Consider the following 25555-nt stretch of genomic DNA (forward strand, 5'->3'; position numbering starts at 1 on the left):
GCCCAGCCACATCCCCCTTTCACAAAAATCACTCTTAAGTGTTTTGCTTTTCTACCTAATCCAAGGCATGTTTTAATGCTGGCCTCAGTGATTCATACATTTGTTCAGGCCCTACTGATTTGAAATTTGCAAGAATTGGAGGATGACCCTGGTCTATCGGTGGAGTGCTAAGGGATACATAGTACTTACTAAATTACCTCCTCCCAAACTCAGAGGAAGTGAGTGCCGTGCCGGCATGGGAGAGCATCCCTTGATGTACTCTGACGTGACATACGGAGCCAAGACACAAAAGAATCCTCACAGGCATCGCGACGCTGCTGGAAAGAAGCTTAATGACTAAGAATTTTCTAAAACCCTGTGCTTCCCTTGGGGTGATCGTTTATTTCTGAATAAAAGGTTTAAATGGTACATTGACTTTTTAAAAATATCATCTGTTTATCAGAAAGGTCTATGAGGAATTATAAAATTGTTTTGTTTTGTTTTGTTTTTGAGACAGGGTCTTACTCTGTTGCCTGGGCTGGAGTGCAGTCACATGATAGTAGCTCACTGCAGCCTCCATCTCCTGGGCTCACGTGATGCCCCCCATCTCAGCCTCTAGAGTAGCTGGGACTAAAGGCACATGCCACCATGCCCGGCTAATATTTTTATGTTTTGTTGAGATAGGGTCTTACTGTGTGGCCCAGGCTGGTCGTCAGCTCCTGAGTTCAAAGTGCTGAGATTACAGGCCTGAGACACTGCCCCAGCTCGTATTCTTAAATCATTTCATCCATTAGGACCTATTTGATTAGCTTCTAATGATAAAGATAAAATGTTGGACAGACATTTTATCCAGAATACAGCTGTTTATTTTAAAATGTATACATTTCATTCTACTTATGTTAGGTTGGACTTATTTTTGGGAAGTTGGAAGGACTTATTTACCTATATGTTTTCCAGGTTTTGTAGCACTATGAAAAGGATTATAATTAATAAGCTTGTGAGTTCTGGAACAGAAGTCTCTCTATAGAATCCAGTGTTTAGAAAAATACATATTTTTGGAACATTTTGGGTTTTAACTCTCACAAGTTAGCAAGACAGTTGGGACCATCTGTGCAGGTGGTCCCCCTACAATTTGTTCTGAGAGCCAAGCCTTGCCAGCAGCAGCCCTTTAAATAATGTATGGAGAATACACTCAACACAACTAGTGAAGATCCAGCCATCCCACCCCTGGGTATGTAGCCACAGGAAATGCAATTAGGATGTCGGAGAGAGATCTGAACTCGCGGGTTTATTGCAGCTCTGTTCACAATAGCCAGGTAACGGAAGGAGCCTGAGTGTCTATCCGTGGATGAACGTGTAAGGAAAGTGTGGCCTGTCTACAGTGGAGTGCTATTCAGCCTTAAAACAGAATGAAATCCTGCAATTGGCTACATCAGAGCTGAATACGGAGAGCATTATGTGAAGTGAAATAAGCCAGGCGCAGAAAGACAAATGCCACAGGATGTCACTCCTAGGTGGAGTCTAAAAAAGTTCATCTCACAGCAGTGGACAATAGAATAGTCATTATCAGAGGCTGCTGATGGGCGCGTTGGGGAGCTGTTTGTCAGAGAATGTGTATTTACAGTTATAGACAGGAGGAATCAGTTCAAGAGATCTGTTGTACAGCCTGGTGACGCGAGTTCATCACAATATATTGTATTCCTGGACATTGCTAATAGAGTAGATGTTCAGTGCCCTCACCACAAAAATGATAGCTATGCTATTATTTCATTAACAAATGTACTACGTAGTACATTTGTACATAGTACCTTACTATGTAGTACATTTGTTAATTAGCTAGATTTAATCTTTCTACAACATACATGTACTTCAAGACATCAGGTTGTATGCAATTGATATATACAATTTATGTTCATGTAACAAATAAATTTGAGGCCAGACGTAGTGGCTCACACCTGTAATCTCAGCACTTTGGATGCTGAGGCAGGAGGATCACTTGAGCCCAGGAGTTTGAGATTAGCCAGGGCAACATGGTGAAACCCTACCTCTACCAGAAATACAAAAAATTAGCCAGGCGTGGTGCTGCATGTCTGTGGTCCTGGCTACTTAGGAGGCTAAGGCAGGAGGATTCATTGAGCCCAGGAGGTAGAGGCTGTGGTGAGCCATGTTTGCACCACTGCCCTCCAGCCTGGCCAACAGAGCGAGACCCTATCTCAAAAAAACAAAGCAAAACTGATGTATTTGAGAGAATTAGCTAAAAGGTGGCTTTTAGTAACTTAGCTGGGAAAAAGCCCATCATAGAAACGACTCGTGAGAACAAATATCTGTTCCATGTATTTTTCTGTACCTTGTCCTTCTGGAAATTCACGTTGTATATTTCAGACAGTTGAAATTAAATCAATTTAGTCAATAAATACCTACAGAGAGTCTACTGCGTCCCTGGACTTCCGCGAGGCCTCGGGAATGTAGCAGTGACTGGGATGAACATAGGCACTGGCCTCGTTAAGCCAGCACAGTATTTCTGTATGTCCATGTCCATGAGACTGAGTTTCTGGAGATGAAGGCTCATGGCGTGTTGGTTTCTGTAGTCCCGGCAGCTGACAACTTGAGTTGTCTTGTTCACCCTTGTTCCCTACAGCCTTGGCACGGTCCTAGCCAGCAGTGGGCGTTCTGTGAACATTTATGGAATGAGTCGATTCTGGCCAGATTCTTCATAGTTCTTCCCCAAGGCTTTCAAGTGGTGTTTTGGTCATGCTGGGCGCCACAGAACACCCGCCAGTGCGTAATTAATGTGTCCATGCCGCCTGACAGTTCCTGTGTACTTTGTCATTTTTGTCTTCTCAGCTTCCCTTCCTAAGTGTTAGGACTTCCATTTTCCATTTTCTTTTATATAACCCATTTAAATCACACCTTCACGACCAGGTTAAATCATTCATTGTTCATCTCCAGATCTCGTTACAGCACTTTTTTTTTTTTTTTTTTTTCATCTCCAGATCTCGTTACAGCACTTTTTTTTTTTTTTTTTTTTTGAGACAGGGTCTCGCTCTGTCACCCAGGCCATAGTGCGGTGATGCCGTCTCAGCTCATGGCAACTTCCGCCTCCCAGGCTCAGACGATTCTCCTGCCTCAGCCTCCTGAGTAGCTGAGACTATGGGCGCATGCTACCCTCCCTGGCTAATTTTTGTATTTTTAGCAGAGGTGGGGTTTCCCCATGTTTCCCAGGCTGATCTCAAACTCCTGACCTTGGCCTCCCAAAATGCTGAGATTGCAGGCGTGAGCCACCGCGCCCAGACAGCAGTTTTTTTGTTTTTGTTTTTTTTTAAAGACCTCATTGGTCTTAGGAGTAATATGCTTTCTCCAGTCTTCTACATTCATTTCAGTGCTCTTACTTTAGATTGTCTCAATTCTTGTTTATAATACTTCTGATTTTCACTGTGCACTGAAACTGTTGAGGCAGTGTGCTCCCAACTTGTTTTCTGCAAAGTTAGCCAACTCTGAGATGTTTTCCTCTTTTGTAAACTCTTTAAAGGCAGGTCCAGAATCTGTGTTGGAGTTCCAAATCTCTTTTGTACTCAGGCTAATTAGCTGCAGCTTTGCTACTGTTGTCTTTAGTGGGATTTGTGACTTCACTGACAGCAGAGTTAGCTCCTGGGTGGTGCCGGAGGCTTTGCTGTGTTGTGGCTGCTGCATGTTCCTTGGAGAACAGGTTTGAGATTTTTACCCTCAGAACCCTCTAGCTCTAGCATTGAAAGATTCCAAATGAGAAATCATCGTCAAGTGCTTTGCTGCCCTCGTTACATTTTGTCTTCTAATTGCTGTTAGTCTGTTGTTTTGGCCGCATCCTGGATGATTTTTCTTGACGAGCCCAAGACTCTGAATATGGGGATAGTGTAAAACAAAGTCCAAGAAGAAGAAACGTGGAGCCAGAAGCACCGCAAATGAAGAGGCCCCAGCAGCACCACTCATGGCCACTTCTAGTGTTTGGGTACACAGAGTCGGAGGTTTTTAAAAAGTGGCCTATGGCAGTTTTTTCTCCGGCTAAATTTAGCCATTGCTTTGGAAAATCAGAGTGGTACAACTTGTGCCTTATCTCTACCCGGCCTTTACCCTTCCCTCTGCACTTGGACATCTTAAATGCCTTGCCAGGGAGGAGCCGCTTAATATACTCTTGTGGCCCCATTTATTCTGGGAGGGAATTAAGTGACTTCATTTTCCCTGTCCTTCTGAGATTCCTGAAAAATGCAGGAGACTTCCTCAGCAGCGCTCACAGCGCTGTACAGAAATAGTCCCGGCATGCCTCCTTTGCTTCCTCGGCTCTCCCTGCCAGGGCAGCCAAGGGCTGCAAGTGGAATGGGAGATGGATGGCAGCGGGGGAGCACATGTGCACTTGAGCTACAAATAACGTGTTTTAAAATAGCAGATGGTATTTGACGACTGCTTCTTCATTCATTTACCTGCCAAGGCAAAACTTTTTCTTCTCCTCTGGCAACAAGACCCGAGGTGGCACAGCTCAGCAGTTGTGATAACAAGCTCTCATGTTTGCCAATATTATTCATTAGCTGATGTGCAGGCATTCAGGTTCATGGACACTTTCTAGGCTGTTCTAGAAAGTGCTTCTTTTGTTTAACCCAATTGAAACTTCATGTTTATACAACAGTTGAACATGGCTGGCTTGTTAAACCCTTTGGTAGCTAACAGAAGCCATTCCTTTCATGAAGGGGGGCTACCAGGCATTTGCATTCCAGATAGTCCATTTTTCTGGTGAAAAGGGGAAATATCTCAAAGTTAGCAGTCGGGTTGTTGTTTTTGATTTTTGTTTGTTTGTTTCTTTTGTTTTTTGATGTGGAATCTCACTCTGTCACCCAGGCTGGAATGCAGTGGTGTGATCTCGGCTCATTGCAACCTCCTTCTCCCGAGTTCAAGTGATTCTCCTGACAGCCTCCCAAGTGGCTGGGATTACAGGATTACCGCCACACCCGTCTAATTTTTGTATTTTTAGTAGAGACAGGGCTTGCTACATTGGCCAGGATGGTCTCGAACTCCTGACCTCGAGTGATCCACCTGCCTCAGCCTCCCTAAGTGCTGAGATTACAGGCGTGAACCACCAGACTATATTTAGGGGTTCGTATTTTTCATGCGAAACTCAGTGGCTATGGAAAAGTGACATTACTGGGTATTTCCAGCTTGTACCTGTGTAGAAGTCAGCTCATTCCCAGCTTCCAGAGGCTTCACCATAGCTGCGTGGTTTCCTCCCCTGAGCTGAGAGCAGACCAGCCGGGCAGACATACTTGCTTTCCACGTCAGCTCTGCCGAGCTCAGATCACTTTGACCATCCTCCCTTGCCCCTGGATAAGTGATAAAACTGCTCATTGGTGTATGAGCCACCTGGACTACACTGTGGGGGGCACGGAGGCTGCTCAGGGTTCTTGCCCCAGAATTTGGATGACCTCATCAATAAATAGGCTTCCAGGAGCTTAAATTAGAAAATAATCCTTTCCACACGCACTCATTCTCTGAATGGTGCTAGGGATACAAGACAAGGTCCTTGCTTTCAAAAAGCTCACAGTCTAGCCTCTAGCAGGAATGACACGTAGAAAAAGAACTATCCCTTCATTTGCTCAGGACTGTTAGGACCCAGGGCAAAACGTGGAAGGTTTACCAGACATTGCGGAAAGAACATTGGTCTGCAGTCCAGCCTGTGTTCAAATCTCTGCCCTGATACTTACAAGTGGTATGCTCCTGGGTGAGTAACACATTTTCTTAGCCTCAGCTTCCTCATCTGAAAATGAAGGGGAGAATCTTTCTTTCAGTCATTTTGAGGATTAGACTTAATCCATGTAGAGTGTCTGGCTTACTGTAGATGTCCAGTAGCTGCTATTATTAATAATATTGGAATGATGTCTGGGCCACACTCTGAAGAGTTAAGCACTGATGGGCAGTTGGGGGGAAATAGGGGAGGGACGGTGTGGGGTGGGGAGTTGGGGAGAGATAGCAAGGGGAAAGATGCCAGATGTAGGTGACAGGGAGGAAGGCAGCAAATCACACTGCCACGTGTGTACCTATGCAACAATCTTGCATGTTCTTCACATGTACCCCAAAACCTAAAATGGAATAAAATAAATAAATGGAAAAAAAAAAAGAAATTGAGCAGATAGATGAAGCAAAAGGTTGGCCTTGGCAGAGGCCCAGGGGGAAGTAAAGTTCCTGGTGGTGAACCAGGAATTTTGGAGAACATTGAGTTATGAGAGAACCCTAAAAATGTAGCCTGGGACAGTTGGTAAAGAACACTCCATTATGTGTCACAACAAAGAGTTTACATTTTGTTTTGTATGTTCAGGAGGAGGGATTTATTTTACTTTATTTATTTTTTATTGAGGTGGAGTCTCACTCTGTTGCCCAGGCTGGAGTGCAGTGGTGAGATCTCAGCTCACTGCAACCTTTGCCTCCCAGGTTCAAGCGATTCTTCCGCCTCAACCTCCTGAATAGCTGGGATTACAGACATGGACCACCATCCTAGCTAATTTTTTTGTATTTTTAATAGAGATGGGGTTTCACCATGTTGACCAGGCTGGTCTTGAACTCCCAACCTTACGTGATCCACCCATCTTGGCCTCCCAAAGTGTTGGGATTAGAAGTGTGAGCCACTGTATCCAGCCAGAGGAAGGACTGAATTTTTTAAACTAAATTACCTGATAAAATATTAGGAACTCATGGTGTATTGCTCAGTACAACCAGGCAAATTAATTAGGTTTGAAGATTGAAAGTGAGTTGTGCAAAATCGAGAGGAAGCATTAGGTGCAGCTGGGGCCTGAGAGCCTGGGGAATCTGGCTAGGAGTTGGTTTCCTGGCATAGACACTTTCTTACTCACAGCAGACGCCCAGACACTCGGGATTCTCCACTTTTACGGCCGCCAATCCCAGCCCTTCTAAACTTAGAACACACTGTGGGTGTCTGATTTCATGAAATCGTCTCTGTCTTTAAAACATTGCTCAGGAATTTTAAACATTTAAGTGAATATTAATATGGGACATTTTAAAGTGAGTCCCTTTGAAGGTTAGTAATTCCTGTCAGAAAGAGAAAGGGATGTCCCATGACTGTGCTGTGTGACACTTTGTGTAACAGCCCTGATGGAGAGGCTAGGATGGGCAGACCCAGAAAAAAAAACGAAGGGGGGCAGGAATCTGAAGCCCCAAGTAACCATTCCTTGACCTTGGGCCGCTTATTAGTTGGAAGAGTTTTTTCATCTTCTTCTCAATCTCTGTAATACTCAAAGCTGTTCTGGGACTATGAGTCTATTTCTATTTATACCTACGCTTTCTAATATTGTTGGAATCTAAGAATTGATGTATAATAAGGTAAATGAATATACTACTATACTACACCCTATGCTTATACTTTTGAGATACAAGAATTAAACCTAAAAGTCTTCTTTTTTTGAGTGTAACATATCAATAAAGTTTCTTTTCGGCATTTCATGTATCGTTTTTTTATAGTTAGGTAACACAGTTACTTTCATCACCACTTAATCTGTTTTTTAAATGCTAGCTGGGCATGGTGGCTCATGCCTGTAATTGTAGAACTTTGGAAGGCTGAGGCAGGAGGGTGGTTTGAAGTCAGGGGTTCAGGACCAGCCTGGGCAACATAGCAAGACCCCAGCTCTAACAAAAACAAATACTCTCAGAGGGCTCTAATAAACACAGCTGTGCTGTATTAGACAGAGAGACATCAGTAGGAACTCACATTTCCATTAGTGTGTATGCAGATAGATACAGAAATAACTCTAGATAAGTGTACATACGTGGATGGTTATATGTGTGTATACTTCCTAGCTCTGTGAGAAGGCCTGGAAGCAATGATATCTCAATAGCAGTGAACACCCCAGCACCTAGATCTTGGTTTCTAAATACCATTCTCCAGTAAAAAGAACCAAAACTCCACACTTTAGAGAAATGAACAGTTCTCGGACTGGCACAGGCAAAATAAGAGGTGAATCTGGAGCATGTTGTAATGCCAGAAAGGAAGGAATTGCTAAAAGGAAGAAAAAGACGGTGAGAGCACATCAGTGGGGCCCGAGGGTCAGCTGGAAAGAGTTCCTGATGGCCAAAGCTGGAACACTGGGAGCAGCAATATAAATAATAGTATCAGGTTGTGACCCAGAGTTTAAAATAAATGTGCAGGAGTCCGTGCTGATATCAGTAAGTGATTGACTAAATAAATAAGGGCAAATCTTCCTTACAAGAGAACTCCAAATAATCTATGTAGATACTCCCCCATCTGCAAGGTGGAACTTAGTTACCCTCTTGTTGTTGGGACCAGACTTAGTGACTTAGTTCCACGAATGGAAAGAGAAAAATTGTAACTTTACAGTAGAGAAGTGTAGCAGACTTGCCTTTACCAAATGGTGGAGGCTGCCTTCACCAGGACTCACCAGGTACGCTCTGATAATGGAGGTGATGAGCAGGGCGCCTCACCTCTGATACTCTTTCTAAAACCCGGAACCCAGCCTAAGGATTAGAAAACATCAGGCAAACCTAAATTGAGGGATGCCTACAAAATACCTGACCGGTATTCTTTAAAACTGTTCAATTTTTTTTTTTTTTTCCGATGCAGTCTCACTCTGTGGCCCAGGCTGGAGTGCAGTGGCATGATCTCCACTCACTGTAACCTCTGCCTCCCAGGTTCAAGCAATTTTCCTGCCTCAGCCTCCTGAGTAGCTAGGGTTACTGGCACGGAACACCATGCCTGGCTAATTTTTGTATTTTTAGTAGAGACAGGATTTCACCATGTTGGTCGGGCTAGTCTTGAACTCCTGACCTCGTGATCCACCTGCTTCGGCTTTCCAAAGTGCTGGGATTACAGGCGTGAGCCACTGCACCCGGCCCGGGGCCGCAGTTCTTGAAATGTGGCCCTAGACCAGAAGCATCAGCACCACTTGGGAACTTGTTAGCAATGCAAATTGAGTCTCACTCAAACCCACTGGATCAAAAACTCTGGGAATATGACCCAGCAGTCTGTTTTAAGAAGCCCTCCTAAAATTTGAGAACCACTGGTCTAGAGGAATGGTCACTGGGATGAGCAGAAGCCCCCATCCAGGGCAGCACACAGCCTCCAGCAGGGAACAGGCGGGTGGGTCACGTACAGAGACTACCACTGGAAGGGAAGCTGAGACTCATACCCACACCAGGAGTAGGACATTATTCAGACCTCATTTTGCCTGAGCCTTTAGATCCAGGAGTTATGGGACTTACCCAAGGGGGTTAAGAGTTGGGGAACCTCAGCCCAGTTGCCACTTTATTTTGTATCTTTTGATACAGCCAATTTGGTACTTTCTTGTCTGTCAAAGGATTTTTTTTTTTTCTTGCGTTCACCTTTTCCTATTTTGCCGTCCTTTTCTACACCCTCAGAAAGTTTATAGTTTCTCTGGGAAGGATATGGCTGATAGCTCCATGCAATTCTGGGCCTAAGATTCACTTACACACCCCCCAGGATATAAACTATATATATGTATAGCCTTCTATGTGGCCACAAATGTTTGCTCATTTTTCCCACTTGAAGGTAGGGTATCATTGCAACTAGCTTTTGTAAAGTTTGCATTGATACTTAGAAGGCTCTAACTAGATGGCTCCTTATACTGTTTTTTACCAAAGCATATTTGTAGAAATATTATGTAAGTTTTTATTTTCTTGGGTGAAATGCTTAGGATGGTCACCGTCTGCCTCTGGATTGTGCGTTTGTCATCCTCATGTCTTCAACAGGAGGCCAACCTGGGCCACCAGAAGCAGACCTCTGCGCGCCTCTCTTTTCTGTACCCTTGCCCAGAGCTCACTCACTGCAGCAAATACAGAGCATCTTTTCTGTGACGAAGCAGGAACTTGTTCTTTTGGTGCGTCGGATATAGCCTAATATTTCTGGATAAGAACTAAAAATCTCAGCACTGCCAGACAGGAATCAGAGCCAGAGCAACTGGCTTTCTTTGTGGGGACCTCTGGAGCCTCCTCTGGCCCTGAGCCACCTCTGAGCCTCATGTGCCCATGGAAACTTGCATTCGGAACTTTCTTTCTGTGCAGAATTTTTCTCCTGATGGAGCAGAGTAGTTCAGCTGCTTCACTCAGACTGTCCCAAGGACATCCACTTGGAAGCCCCCAAAGCTGACCCTGTTTTTGTTTGAAGCATCATGAGTGGTGAGAACCAGGGCCAAACTCATCAGCCCCCTAAATCTATGCATATTCCTACCCCTCTTCTCCGCCTTGTATTAGTTTAAAACTCCGGGTTTGTTCGGGCTTCGGAAATTACTTGTTGGTCCACAAAAGAGGGCAAGCATGTTTTCACTGCTGTTTTAGGTACCCCCAAGTGCCTGGTACACAGTACGTGCTCCAGTGAATATTTGTGCATGAATAAGTGAATCTTTCAAGTGTACTTTCTTACTCTAATGTATTCAGAAATTCTTTTTTGCTTCTAAGTAATTATTTTCCTTGTAGCCCGTAATCACAGGCAGCATACAGTTAAAGCAGTGCATAGCTCTCAATTTGCCAGATGTTTCACAATGTTTTAGTTATCCCGATAAAGCTATAAAAGCAAAACAAGTATGAAGGTGTGGCTTTTGGTTTGCTAGTCTGGAGATGTAAGGACCATTGTTTTATCCATCTAACCGAGTAAGCCTTAAAACTCCAAGAGCGTGCCCTGGCCCCGTGCAGAGGAAGGGACATGTGATTAGAAAGTCTCTTGGAACTTGGGTAGCACAGGGCAACAGACCTTCACTCTCTGGGATGCCAGCTCAATCAGTTGCATTTGAGATTGGTTTCTTACTTTAATTATCACTCACTTTCCCTTTGGAATGGAGAGGCTCAGCGATGCTGTTATGCATGAGATGGTTTTGTGAAGAGGCACATAATTGCTTCTGAGTATTTTCATGAAGTGCTTCTCAGAGCAGCTTAATATCTTGCACTTACAGCATAGCAACAAGGAATGCAGCCGGGGAACAAAAACTGGTCACCTCTGTGGCACACACACAGTCACTGTGACTGTTGGAGGGGTTGACCAGGCGATGCTGTGGGCAGGGCCTGACTCAGTGATGTCAGGGAAGGTCTGTTTCTGCAGTGTCTGTGCTTGGCGGGGGGATGGGCAGGGGACAGCTGATGCAGGGACAGCACTGCAGCACACTGCAGCACAGCGCCGCCTCCATGAGCAGCAGACGGGCTTACTCCAGGCTGACCACAGCTCGCAGAGGGCCTTTGGTGCTTTTCTGCCCCTTTGTCTGCCAGGGGATGTTCATCTTGGCCACTTGGTTCCAGAGGGTTCCAGAGTGTCCTGGAACAAGTGAAATGGATAGTGGAAACTCATTTAACAGATGCAAGATTTGTAGACTTGCAGAAGAAATCATAGATCTGTGCCTGTGGAGGTTTAAAATTCAGTCACACCATTTCAGTGGGATGCATGAGGATCTCTGAGTAGGTTCCGAAAAAAACGGTTGTCTGGCTTAGCAGCATTAGAAACAAGCAGGGGAGTTTATCGTATCCCGCAGAGGGTAACTGCCATGCTGCTTTGAACTGGACTCTAACTGAAGAGTAAACTTCTTAGGCTTCAGATGGAAGAGACCTGTGATCTGCAAGATTTCAGGTTTCTAACGGAGAGGCATGGCATCTGGAGTCAGGACACCAGCGCCACCTCTGTAGTCATCTGGCAGTTTCCACTGGTGGTTACAGGATGAGAATGGCCATGTAGAGGTTACCCCACACAGCGTGTATTCACAGCTACTTCCCTGCTGGCAGTTGCTACTGAGTGAGACACTTCGCGGCAGGATCCTCTAAGTTTCCCTGTGTCTTTGCATCCGCAGGTGTGCAATTGGAAGAAAGACGTTATTTTTCATTTTAAAAAGAGGAAATATCTTTCTTGCATTGTTGTTCCTGGAAGTAGCTTATTAGAAAATAATGTCAGGATTTTTTTTTTTTTTTTGAGACAGAGTCTTGCTCTATTACCCAGGCTGGAGTGCAGTGGCACCATCTCAGCTGACTGTAACGTCTGCCTCCTGAGTCCAAGAGATTCTCCTGCATCAGCCTCCCAAGTAGCTTGGGACTACAGGCACGCACCACCATGCCCGGCTAATTTTTTTTTGTATTTTTAGTAGAGATGGGGTTTCACCTATTGGCCAGGCTGGTCTTGAACTCCTGACCTCAAGTGATCTGTCTTGGCCTCCCAACGTGCTGGGATTACAGGTGCGAGCCACCGTGCCCGGCCAGAAAATAATACCAAGATTCTTAAAAACCAGTCTTCCTCTTGCTTTTGTGTTTTAGTAAAGTAAAATCAGTTTGTTCCGAAGTGAGGATTGAACTGCTGACTGGGTATTGACTGTCTTCTGAGTAGAGCTAAGCTTTCTGGAACGTGAGAATATTGTCTCCTTCCGGTAAGACTGCCTCATGCCTGTACATCTTATCTTCCCATCACTGTTCCTTCTTGGCATATCTGGTTACACTCCCAGCCCTGGGGCCAGACCAGGTGGGTTATCTCCGTGTGCCTGAGTTTTCTCGTAACAACGCCTGCCTCACGTGATGGTGGTGAAGTGTAAATGAGCTCATGTCTGCAGGGTGATGCAGTGGTGAGCGGCGCGCAGGACGCATTCTGTGAGTGCTAGCTCTGCCTGTTTTCTTTCGCATGGAACCATCCTTCGCTTTGCTCACTAGTCTTGGAATTTATAGTCAGGATGGTAAGGAGTGCTGATAAAATATTTCTTTTCCAGATTATCCCTTTGCATAATTCAGATGACTGTATTTTGAAAATAGTTACATTCTCAACAGTTGGAGTAGAAATATGTGGTCACAGCTGTTCAGTCAGTTTCTACAGACTTTGACTTCATTTGTCTAAAGATGATGGGGATGGCAAGCACACTAACCTAGGATTCATCAAGTTCTGAGCACTTAGATACATTAACAGCCCTCTGAGGTGGGTACAACACCATGTTGCTACAACTGATACAACTGCTGTTCCCATTTAGGGGGTGAGGAGACTGAGGCATCAAAGGTTTTGTTCTAAGTTCAGAGCTACACAGCTGTTAATTATACGGCAGAGCCAGGGCTTTGCACAGCTGTTCACTGTCCGGCTCTGCACACCTACAGCTCCATCGTCTCCTGCTCTCCCTCCCTTTGTGCTCCAGCCATGTGGTCTTCTGCTTGCTGAATGCGATGCCTCAGGGCCTTTGCATGTGCTATTACCAGGCCCCAGTTCTTGGCATGTCTGGCTCCTTCTTATCATTCTGGTCAAACTCAAGTGTCACCTTTCCTGATTTGTCTAAATTCTGTCCCCACTCCATCCCTCCTTATCACATTATCCTGCTTTCTTCGCTTACCAGGGTCTGGCTGTGCTGGAGCTGGGAGAGACCTCCCCTGTTTGCTGTTGAATATCTGTCACAGTGTTCCTTAAAATTTGTGAAGTGTGGCCAGGCACAGGGTCTCATGCCTGTAATCCCAGCACTTTGGGAGGCCGAGGCGGGCAGATCACTTGAGGTCAGGAGTTCAAGACCAGTCTGGCCAACATGGTGAAACCCCATCTCTACTAAAAATACAAAACAAATTAGCTGGCCATGGTGGCACGTGCCTGTAGCCCTAGCTACTCAGGAGGCTGAGCCAGGATCATCACTTGAACCCAGGAGGTGGAGGTTGCAGTGAGCCAAGATCATGCCACTGCATTCCAGCCCGGGAGACAGAGTGAGACTCCATCTCAAAAAAAGTTTCCCTCTCTCTCTCTCTCTCTCTCTCTCTCTCTCTCTCTCTCTGTATGTGTGTATATATATATATATATATATATACACACATACATACATACACACACGTGTATATACACACACGTGTATATATATACACCTATATATACATGCATACTTAACATGTATTGTTACATATATATTTTATATATGATACATGTGTCGTATATGTTACGACATGTATATATCAACATATATATATGAAGTGAGTGTTAGCATGATTGATTTTAACATCGATTTGACTCCCTTATGTACATGGATAGGTGACCCAACTCTAACGTGTGTGTGCTTGTGTGTGCACGCACGCGTGTGTGTAAATGCAGGAATGTGGAGAGACATGGTCTAATCTTCTTAGTAAAGTGCTACAGAATCGCAAAGTGTTTTCTCTTTGAGTTTCAATCTTAGCTCCAACAGTAATGTCCTGTTGTTTTTCTGATGTAGAAGTGAAGTTATTTACGTTTGTCTCTGATGAGATATGTGTTAAAAGAAATGTGGGGCTAGGTACAGTGGCCCATGCCCGTAATCCCGGCACTTTGGGAGGCCAAGGAAGGCAGATCACAAGGTAAGGAGTTCAAGACCAGCCTGGACAACATAGTGAAACCCCGTCTCTACTAAAAACACAAAAATTAGCTGGGCTTGGTGGCAGGTGCCTGTAATCCCAGCTACTTGGGAGGTTGAGACAGGAGAATCATTTGAACCGAAGAGGCAGAGATTTCAGTGAGCCAAGATCATACCACTGCACTCCAGCCTGGGCAACACAGCGAGACTGTGTCCCAAAAACAAAAAAGAAATGTGGCTGGGTGTGGTGGCTCATGCTTGTACTTGCAGCACTTTGGGAGGCCAAGGCAGGTGGACTCCTTGAGCCCAGGAGTTTGAGACCAGCCTGGGCAACGTGGTGAAACCCCATCTCCACAAAAAAAGACAAAAAAAATTTTAGCTGGGCATGGTGGTGCACAGCTATGGTTCCATCTACTCGGGAGGCTGAAGTGGGAGGATGGCTTGAGCCTGGGAAGTGGAAGTTACAGGTAAGCCAAGGTCACACTACTGAACTCCAGTCTGGGCGACGAAGTGAGACAATCTCAAAACAAAAAAAAGGTGTACTCAGACACTGCATGACACTATTCTTGAAATAAATTATAAAAGCTAGTGCCTCAGTCGGGAACTAAAATTTTTTTAAAAATTGTTTTTTTTAAACTCAGTGTTTTGGCAAAATAGATAGTATCTTTTTATTTATTTTTGTCTGACGTGCCTTCCTTTCTTGCAGTGATCGCTTTCTTCTACTAGTTTAATTTAAACTGTATGCATTTCATTTGCTTGCTCTAGGGGCCTCTCTACCAGATCTCATGTCAGGTTTCCACTGGGGAATTTGACAACGAAACTAGGGGGCAGGAACCTGAACCTCTTTTTGATCTTTGACAAAAAGAGATTTTCTGGTCCTTTATCTGAGAACTTTAGGCTACTGAAGATGCCACCATCCTGTGTGACGTGGCAGACTCACGAGCGCGCTGGGGAGTTCTGGCCTGCAGAGATCTCTCTGGTTTGGTGAAATGACGGACAGCGTTTGGTTGCTGGTGCCGCAGGCTTGGCAAGGCCACATGTTGACTGCTTTTCTCCCGGAACACAACCTCACTCTTCCTCCTGCTCTGCCCTAGATAACCAGTTCAGGATGTCCATCCTGGAACGACTGGAGCAGATGGAGAGGAGGATGGCGGAAATGACGGGGTCCCAGCAGCACAAACAGGCGAGCGGAGGCGGCAGCAGTGGAGGCGGCAGCGGGAGCGGGAACGGAGGAAGCCAGGCGCAGGTACGAGGCAGTGCTGATGATCAGCTCCCATTTCGCTTCCTGTTTATGGATTGGCGAGTCAGTGGATGGATCACAGGTCTCTCTTCTCTGCTGCTGATGCTATCCCTGGATTCAGGCAGAAAGTCTGAGGGCGTACTTTGCAGTACCTGTGCTTTTAAAGCATTATGATCTGTGCAGTATGAAAGAAGCCTTAGAATGTGGAGCTTCTCAGTTGTTTACTCCCCTAATCCTTAAGTTACTTCTATTTATCTCAGAAATCACTACTAAATTACCTACCAGTGGGCCTTAAGGACAACCAAGTGAAAAATAGAGGCCGGCCGGACGTGGTGGCTCATGCCTGTAATCCCAGTGCTTTTGGGAGGCCGAGATGAGAGGATTACTTGAGCCTAGGAGTTCAAGACCAGCCTGGGCAACACATACTGAGGCCCTGTCTTTATTAAAAAATTTAAAAATTAGCCAGGCATGGTGGCACATGCCTGTGGTCCTGGCTACTCAGGAGGCTGAAGTGGGAGGATCATTTGAGCCTGGGAGGTTGAGGCTGCAGTGAGCCATGATCACTCCACTGTACTCCAGCCTGGTCAGTAGAATAAGAACCTGTCTTAAAAAAAAAGGCCAGGTGGTGACTCAGATCTGCTAGGGTTCAGAATTAATTTAGAATCTTCCTACTTTCTATTCTGTATTTTATCCCTATCTTAAGTATAGGTAAAAAACATAATTGAATTCGGTAATTCATAAGCCTTTTATAAACTCAAGGTCAATGTGAAAAGAGCCCAGAGAAAGTGTTTACGTAATGATTTAGTGTAGAATGGCATACATTATAGCATGTTTCACAGTTTTTTTGTGAATTCCATGAAGAATGTATATTGCCAAGTACAAGTAAATTACCAAATATTGTTTTAGAGTCCCATTGGTCTTTAAGGCTTTACATACATTTCATTTAGGAAGTTCATTTTGGGGAAGTCCCCCAGGGAGGAATTATTTCTCAGGGGGCCCTAGAAATAAATTTAAAGGAACTGATGGTATTTCTTATCTCTACTACCAAGTTGTTGGAAAAAAAAAAAATCCTCAAATGATCCCCCCTCTTTCTCTTCAAGACAAATGGTTTCCTTTGCACAGCTAAATTTATAGGTGTTATGTTTCTGGTTTTATGAACCTCATAAATATCAAGTATTAGTAATATTTTAAATAATAATGGGTAAAAATAGCACCATATACCATACCCAAAAAGTTGATCTCCTTTCTCCTCACATTTTTGTATTTCTCCCCCATCTTCAGAGATCAGCAGGAAAGAAACGACTTGGCACACAGTCAAATAATATTAAGGCCAAGATAGGCTTCTTTTTTTTTTTTTTTAAGATGGAGTCTTGCTCTATCGTCCAGGCTAGAGTGCGGTGACACAATCATAGCTCACTGCAACCTCCCCCTCCCGGGTTCAAGTGATTCTCCAGCCTCAGTCTCCCAAGTAGCTGGTATTACAGGCATGCACCACCACACCCAGCTAATTTTTGTACTTTTAGTAGAGACAGGGTTTCACTGTATTGGTCAGGCTGGTTTCAAACTCCTGACCTCAGGTGATCCACCCGCCTTGTCCTCCCAAAGTGCTGGGATTGCAGGCATAAGCCACCGTGCCCGGCCTAAGATAGGCTTCTTTTTCACCTGATAGTACTATGTTTTATAAAGGAAGTCGTCATCGTTTAATTTATCTCATGGCTCACATAAGAGATCTCCTTAAAATACTTGTCCTGTCACCAACAAAAGTGGCATAAAAGATTTGGTATGTAATGTCATTTTAAAGCTCAACCGCTATGCAACTGGCCTGTCAGAATCTCATTCCATATTGACCACTATTGAATATCCTTTCCTCAGTTTAAGTTGGCTTCAGTAAATGTCTGTGTTTGCCAAACAGGATAGAGACATGGCTGTTTTTGTTTAATACACAAAAACTTCCCTTTTCGTTCATTCTGGTGATCTCCATGTGCTCGTGAATGTGTCTGGTGGGTGTGGAATGGCTGTGCCTGGGCCTTCTGAGTCAAGGTTAGCGCGCAGCATGCTGCGATCACCCAACTCTGCTCCTGTAGGTGCTTTTACAGCTCTGATGAGGATGGCGTAAGAAGCCCATCATCTGCCTTTTTGTTTTGGGAGCCATTTTTTCCACATTTAAAAATAAAAATCAGCGAGGAGCAATAGTATTTCTGTAGTAAGTGAAATTGCTTATGCAGTTTATTGCCAGAAAAAAAGGTACTTTTTACATAACACCAGAGATACAAATTAGCCTAGAAGCGCCACTTATTTGGGGGAGTGTTAAACATGAAACTGCTATCACACAGACTCAAATAAGCTGTTGAAATTACTAACTGTGATTTTATTTTTCTTCCATTACAACTGATTCAGAGGAAGTAAGCCATGTGGTTAAAATTAGTAAACTTCTCTTTCCTATAGCCCTTACTGTTATCAATAACACTTAAGTTTCAAGATCTCTAAATGCTTTCCTCAGCATCCTTTTTACTTTACACAAAAGTAAAAAGGATATTTTTGGATACTTTTAGTCATTTCTTTAAGGAAAGAGCAATCCACATCTAAGTGATCTAATTCTCCTTCAGAAGAAGCAAGAGGCGAGGCACGGTGGCTCACGCCTGTAATCCCAGCACTTTGGGAGGCTGAGGCGGGCAGATCACTCGAGGTTGGGAGTTCGAGACCAGCTTGGCCAACATGGTGAAATCCCATCTCTACTAAAAATATATAAATAAACTGGAAATTGCTTGAACCCAGCAGGCGGAGGTTGCAGTGAGCTGAGGTTGCACCACTGTAGTCCAGCCTGGGTGACAGGGCAAGACTCCAAAAAACAAGAAGAAACAGGACAGTGAAAGAGCCACATACCCACCAGTGGAAACATTAGGAGAGCCACTCTGCTCTCTCATGACAATGTATTGCCTACAAGAAGGCTGGAGCCACTTTTTTTTTTTTTTAAGGCTTTGTATGCTTTCCCCAAGGTGAATCTCCATTCCTAATCAGAGTGTCAGCCGTAATAGATAGACTTGTGTCTTTAGAGCTGTGGACTTCAGAGAAGTGCTGCTGAGCTGAAGCTAAGCACATTCTCTTCTCAATTTCATGGACGGTTCTTGGGGATTTGGGGGCTTTTTTGTTTTATTTTTTGAGACAAAGTCTTACCCTGTCACCCAGGCTGGAATGTAGTGGCATGATCACAGCTCATTGTAGCCTCGACCTCTCCAGGCTCAGGTGATCTTCCCACCTTAGCCTCCTGAGTAGCTGGGACTACAGGTGCACACCACCACACCCAGCTAATTTTTGTTTATTTTTTTTCTTTAAGACACAGTTTTGCTCTGCCACTGAGGCTGGAGTGCTGTGGCACGACCTCAGCTCACTGCAACCTCCGCCTCCTGAGGCACACCTCTCGTGCTTCAACCTCTCCAGTAGCTGAGATTACAGGCACACACCACCATGCCTAGCTAATTTTTGTGTTTTTAGTAGAGAAGGGGTTAGGGTTAGGGTTGGCCAGGCTGGTCTCGAACTTCTGGCCTCAGGTGATCTGCCTGCCTCAGCCTCCCAAAGTGCTGGGATTACAGGCATGAGCCACCATGCCCAGCTTAATTTTTGTATTTTTTGTAGAGACAGTTTTTCATCATGTTGTCCAAGCTGGTCTCAGACTCCAAGCAATCCTCCCACCTCGGCCTCCCAAAGTGCTGGGATTTCAGGCATGAGCTAGCATGTCCAGTGACGTTTCTTTATTTGCAGTGTTTTATGTTTTCCATCGTGAGTTTCTAATCATAAAGCATTTGTTTCCCCTACATTGAAATGCTGATGGGGCGGAGGGCCTTTAGTCCTGAGGTCGTGACATGCGCTTTTTCATGACAGTGTGCTTCTGGGCCCGGGGCTTTGGGGAGTTGCTTTGAGAGCCGTGTGGTCGTGGTGTGTGAGAAGATGATGAGCCGAGCCTGCTGGGCCAAGTCCAAGCACTTGATCCACTCAAAGACGTTCCGCGGAATGACGCTCCTCCACCTGGCTGCCGCCCAGGGCTATGCCACCCTTATCCAGACCCTCATCAAATGGCGGTAAGGCTGTGGTGCAGCCGGCTGGGGTCAGCCTCACGCGTCCTCATTCACATTCCTCCTGAGCACTGCCGCCCATGGAAGAAATCTGCCCTTTCAATGTGCTTTATAGCCTGCGATCAAAAGGCTTTCTCCAAGGACAATTTCCAAGGGATTTTCTATGAACTTCTTCCCAAGAAATACCCAGTGAGATAATAAGTAAATGTTAGACTTGTTATTTTCTTTGGACCCCTAGCCAAGTGGAGCATCCACACTGCCCTGGGACCCTCTGTTTCTTCACCACAGGGATGTTATATGCCCAGTTGGGTTTCATCTTGGTGGGGTTTTATACTGTTCTGGTGTTTCCTTTTAACAGTGATGAATAGTGTGGTAATTTCTGGTGGTCTCCCTTACAGCACAAAGCACGCAGACAGCATTGATCTGGAACTGGAAGTTGACCCCTTGAATGTGGACCACTTCTCCTGTACTCCTCTGGTAAGGAATGCATTCATTTAGCCCCCTCGCTGTTCTTCCAGTCTGGCGTAGGATTTGCCTGGTTCTCACTGTTATCTCTCCCTGACACATGGCATGTTTTGGAGATACTTTGTGATGGGAATCTTCAGTGGCCCCACCGAGATTGCCAGCAAGGACCAGTTTGTCAGTTGGCAGCAATGGCAAAAGTCAAGCCTGGTCTTGACCTCTGATTGAGAACACTTGCTGTGTCTCCCTGTCTTCTAGATGTGGGCGTGTGCCCTCGGGCACTTGGAAGCTGCTGTCGTGTTGTACAAGTGGGACCGTCGGGCCATCTCCATTCCTGACTCTCTAGGAAGGCTGCCTTTGGGAATTGCTAGGTCACGGGGTCATGTGAAATTAGCAGAGTGTCTAGAGCACCTTCAGAGAGATGAGCAGGCTCAGCTGGGACAGAACCCCAGAATCCACTGTCCTGCAAGCGAAGAGCCCAGCACAGAGAGCTGGATGGCCCAGTGGCACAGTGAAGCCATCAGCTCTCCAGAAATACCCAAGGGAGTCACTGTTATTGCAAGCACCAACCCAGGTAAGAATTCAGAATTATTACATAGCAGAACTTGACAGAGATCCCATTTGCTTTCATGCACTTGCCCTCAGCAAAGTCCATAGGATAGTCACATACATTTCAGATTTTTTGTTAATGATTCTGATTTTCCTTTAAGAATGTCTAGTGCCACCCCCAGTACAGAAGAAAGTAGCAAAAAATCTATGTTCATGTAAGAAATACATAATTGTGGAGGAGGATGATCTGAATCTGGTGTATGCTACTGGGGATATTTAAATGTTAGGGGCGTGTCTTGAGTTCCGGCTTTGCACTTTGTGTCTCTCAGGCATAGAGAAAGTGTTGATTCTTTAGGGTTCCTAGTTGTATCGCCTGTCCTGACTGTCCTTTCTACTGTACTTTTCAGAGCTGAGAAGACCTCGTTCTGAACCCTCTAATTACTACAGCAGTGAGAGCCACAAAGATTATCCGGCTCCTAAAAAGCATAAATTGAACCCTGAGTACTTCCAGACAAGGCAGGAGAAGCTGCTTCCCACTGCACTGAGTCTGGAAGAGCCAAATATCAGGAAGCAAAGCCCTAGTTCTAAGCACTCTGTCCCCGAGACACTCAGCCCCAGTGAAGGAGTGAGGGACTACAGCCGGGAAATCTCCCCTCCCACTCCAGAGACTGCAGCATTTCAAGCCTCTGGATCTCAGCCCGTAGGAAAGTGGAATTCCAAAGATCTTTACCTTGGTATGTCTACAGTACAGGTGACTGGAAATCCGAAGGGGACCAATGTAGGAAAGGAGGCAGCACCTTCACAGGTGCGTCCACGGGAACCCATGAGTGTCCTGATGATGGCTAACAGAGAGGTGGTGAATACAGAGCTGGGGTCCTACCGGGATAGTGCAGAACATGAAGAATGCTCCCAGCCCATGGATGACATACAGGTAAGCGGGGACCAGGTAAGCCTGCAGAGGCCGGTGGGCCACAGTCACCGTGATCTTTACAGTCAGTTTCTGAAAGTCGTGTCATTTTCTCCCCAGTGAAGGCCTAGAAGTCTGGTCTTGTGGTAACATTGTTGGGGTGTCTTCTCTCCTTGGGCCCACATTTTCATTCAGTGACTCAGACACTGAATACCAGTGACCCAGGTCTCAGGAAAGCCTTCCCTCTTTGCACCAACTCCTCAGAACTCACTCAGGGCCCTCCAGTATGTCATCTGCTTCCTTCTTGCATTTAGGTTGACTGATTTCACTGTGTTAAGTACTAGTTAGAATAGAGTCAAGGCCCTAAAAATAGCTAGAACAGGAAGCCCGTGGATAGATGTTGAATTATCTAAGTGACCTTGATCAGCATAGCTATCCTCTAGCCATCTTAAAGGGCATATATGGCATGAGGCTCTCATGAGGGCAGTGAAATATTCCTAAAGCTGATAATTGACTGCTCTTATAATAAATCTAGAAATTCCAGAATCCTTTCAGGTTATTAAACTTGTTACGGACTAAGATAATATATGCTGAAATAAACTTGACATTAGGCTAATAAGCAAATTCCATCTATTAAAATATATAGGGGAGGACCCTAAGGGGAGCCTAAAAACATGTTTGACTTCCTGTCTCTAACTTCCCATTGATGCAACCTGAAACAAACGTAAAAGGAAAAAAACTGCTAGAAATTCAACAGGACATCCATGCCCGTAGAAGTGAGACAAGGAGAGGGAGGTGTGTGGAGGCGATCACATGTCCCAGCCAGCACATCCTGGGAGAGGCCTGATTGCTGAGCCATTCCTGCTCATTGCATCCCAGGGGCCCCTTCATGCCTCTGCAAACAGCAGAGGATGAGAAAGAAGCTTGCATGCTCACCAGTGTGCTCCCATTTCTGGACAGTTTTCAGGAGCAGCACTTCTGACCTTCCATATTAGCCCATTCTCACACTGCTGATAAGGACACACTTCAGATTAGGGAATTTATAAAGAAAAAGAGGTTTAATGGACTCACAGTTCCACGTGGCTGGGGAGGCCTCACAATCATGGCAGAAGGCGAAAGTCACATCTTACATGGTGGCAGGCAAGAGAGAATGAGAGCCAAGAGAATGGGGAGACCCCTTATAAAACCATCAGATCTTGCGAGACTTCTTCACTACCACGAGAACAGTAGGGGGGGACCACCCCCATAATTCAGTTATCTCCCACTGGGTCCCTCCCACAACACGTGGGAACTATGGGAGCTGCGATTCAAGATGAGATTTGGGTGGAGACACAGCCAAACCATATTACCTGCCAACCACTGCAGTCATGGGGAGGACTGCCCAGAAAAATCAAATAATGTTTTAGACAAGGGGCTGTTACATTTCTTCTATAAATAGCCAAGTATTGAATATTTTTAGGCTCTGTAGGCCATACAGACTTTGTCCTAGCTACTTAATTGGCCCTAACAGCACCAAAGCAGCCTTAGGCAGCATTAAACAAAGGAGTGTGGCTGTCTCCCAGTAAAGCTTTATTTACAAACAGGCAGCTGTCTGGATTCAGCCTGCCATCATTTGCCAAATCCTGTTTTACACAATTCCTGATGGAATCCACATCAGACACCAAACCTGAGCAACCTAGAACTATATTGATAAATATAAATATCTAAGAATTAATCAGATTACATCACAAATCAGCAGCTCAAAAGAGGGGAGCCAATTGAACATCGAGAACAATGCCATCCACTAGACCTTTCCACATGGACGTGCCATCTATCCATGCTGCTCACCATGGTAGACACTTTGGTCCACATGTGGTACCGGGCACTTGATCAGCATAGTTGTCATCTAGTCATTGTAAAGAGCATATATATGAAATATAGCCAGTGCAACTCAGGAACTGGGTTTCTAATTTTATTTAAGTTTAAATAGCCATTGGATAGCGTGCCTTTTTAGAAAGTGGCCTTCACTGAAACAGAGTCCATGCAGGAAATAGAAAATAACCTTTACAAAATCCCCTTCCTATTTTCACAGATCTGTAAGAGAATAACATCTTGCCAAATTAAGAGCATGTGTCTATGAAAAAAGCAGCAGTCTAAAGAAAGTTTTCTAGCCAAATGAGAAACTAACAATTAAAAATAATGAAATAATTTTAGAAAATGGCAAAACACTCATAAAGGAGTGAACAATCAAACCAGTAAAACTGAGGAATCATCGATAGTGTGGGTGTATGTAAGAAGCAGATGTTAGGAAGGGACTCTTTAAATAGAGGAGGAATAATGTTTAAACAGTCTGCTAGGACTAAAATTCTAAATTATTTTAACAAAACCAGGAAGGGTAGGGAAATAAAGAGAATAAAGTGTATGAAAGCAGCTCTCTGGTTCAGGGACAGTAATGGATTTTGTTCCACTCATGATATAGATAGATACGCACTGGATAGGCTGAAATATGTAGTTAGAAATGTAAAGTTTGTAGGCAGCATAAAAATGGGTGGTGGCTCACACCTGTAATCCCAGCATTTTGGGAGGCCGAGGTGGGCGGATTACCCGAGGTCAGGAGATTGAGACCAGCCGGGCCAACATGGTGAAACCTCGTCTCTACAAAAAATACAATAATTAGCCAGGTATGGTAGCACACGCCTGTAAATCCCAGCTACTTGGGAGAGGCGGAGGTTGCAGTGAGCTGAGATTGCACTACTGCACTCCAGCCTGGATGACAGAGCAAGACTCCGTCTCAAAAAGAAACAAACAACAACAACAACAACAAAAAACAGGCTACAGACTTTGAAAGTCATTGAAGGGGGAAAAAAAAATTTGGCCCATTTGGAAAAAGTTTAGGGATAGTAACAAAGGAAAACGTAACAATACAAATCATAGGAAACAGAAGAACATTTTCAAACATGATTCATTCTTACTTTAGTAAGTGATAATTCTGTTAAAAGGCAGATTCTTGAATTTTTTAAGCAAGATATACTATATGCTGCTTGTAAGGAATACAACCAAAATGAAATGAAACAGAAAGAAGATAAAGTGATACTTATAGCAATGATGGATAAATGAGCAGAAAAAGATAAGTACAATTCAAGGCAAATGTGTGTGTGTGTGTATATATATATGTACACACACATATATACACACACACACACATATATACACACACACATATACACACATATGTACACACACATACACACACACGTATATATATACACACACATATACACACACACATATATATATACACACACACATATACACACACACATATATATATACACACACATATACACACACACATATACACACACACACATATATATACACACACACATATACACACACACGTATATATATACACACACACATATATACACATACACACATATATATACACACACATATATACACACACACACATATATATACCAGACACACACATACGTATATCTACACACATATATATATCTACACACACGCACACACACACATATATATACACACACACAGTTTTTCAAGAAGATATGACAGTTATAAATTATATACCTAGCAACATGACCTTGAAACATTAAAGCAAATACTAGTAAATACAAAGAAATGTGGACCCGTAATCATAGTATGCTACTAATAAAGCTCAGAATTTTTCAGACCAAGTAGATATGAAAAGCATATGAACAATTTGAACAATAAAATTAGAAAGCTTGATTTAATATATATTTAATATATGATAGATTTAATATATAATATACTTATATATAACTATATGCATATATGTAGTTAATGCACATAGCAACTACGTATATAATTGTTCTTTCCAGATGTCCAAGGCACATTTATGAAAACTGCTCATATACTAGGACACAACAAAAATTTGAATAAAAATCCAAAGCTACTCATTAAAAGGCTGCCTTCTCTGAGCACAATCCATGAAATTTGGAAATGAGTGACTTGACTTTTCAGGTCCAGCTGCTGAGAATGTTACTTAAGATGTTTTTACATTGTT

The 25555-nt window shown here is 44.2% G+C and overlaps 1 protein-coding gene across 31 annotated transcripts in view; it reads left to right on the top strand.

The window, feature by feature from the left end:
• Positions 1-25555, top strand: part of CAMTA1 (calmodulin binding transcription activator 1) — a 963406-nt gene that overhangs the window by 911985 nt on the left and 25866 nt on the right. For 17 of the 31 annotated variants that reach the window (XM_017498373.1, XM_037727793.1, XM_017498371.2 and 14 more), the window contains 5 exons: positions 15386-15537; positions 19411-19607; positions 20000-20078; positions 20322-20637; positions 21020-21543. In XM_017498373.1, coding sequence (XP_017353862.1) covers positions 15386-15537; positions 19411-19607; positions 20000-20078; positions 20322-20637; positions 21020-21543 — 1268 coding nt within the window. Of the gene's footprint in view, positions 1-4492; positions 4499-5253; positions 5258-15385; positions 15538-19410; positions 19608-19999; positions 20079-20321; positions 20638-21019; positions 21544-25555 lie in introns of those variants that run through there. The other 14 variants (XM_037727798.1, XM_037727800.1, XM_037727799.1 and 11 more) reach the window with 2 other exon arrangements.

Source organism: Cebus imitator, unplaced genomic scaffold (assembly GCF_001604975.1).
Source record: "Cebus imitator isolate Cc_AM_T3 unplaced genomic scaffold, Cebus_imitator-1.0 Scaffold240, whole genome shotgun sequence".
In the NCBI taxonomy this organism is placed as follows: Eukaryota; Metazoa; Chordata; class Mammalia; order Primates; family Cebidae; genus Cebus; species Cebus imitator.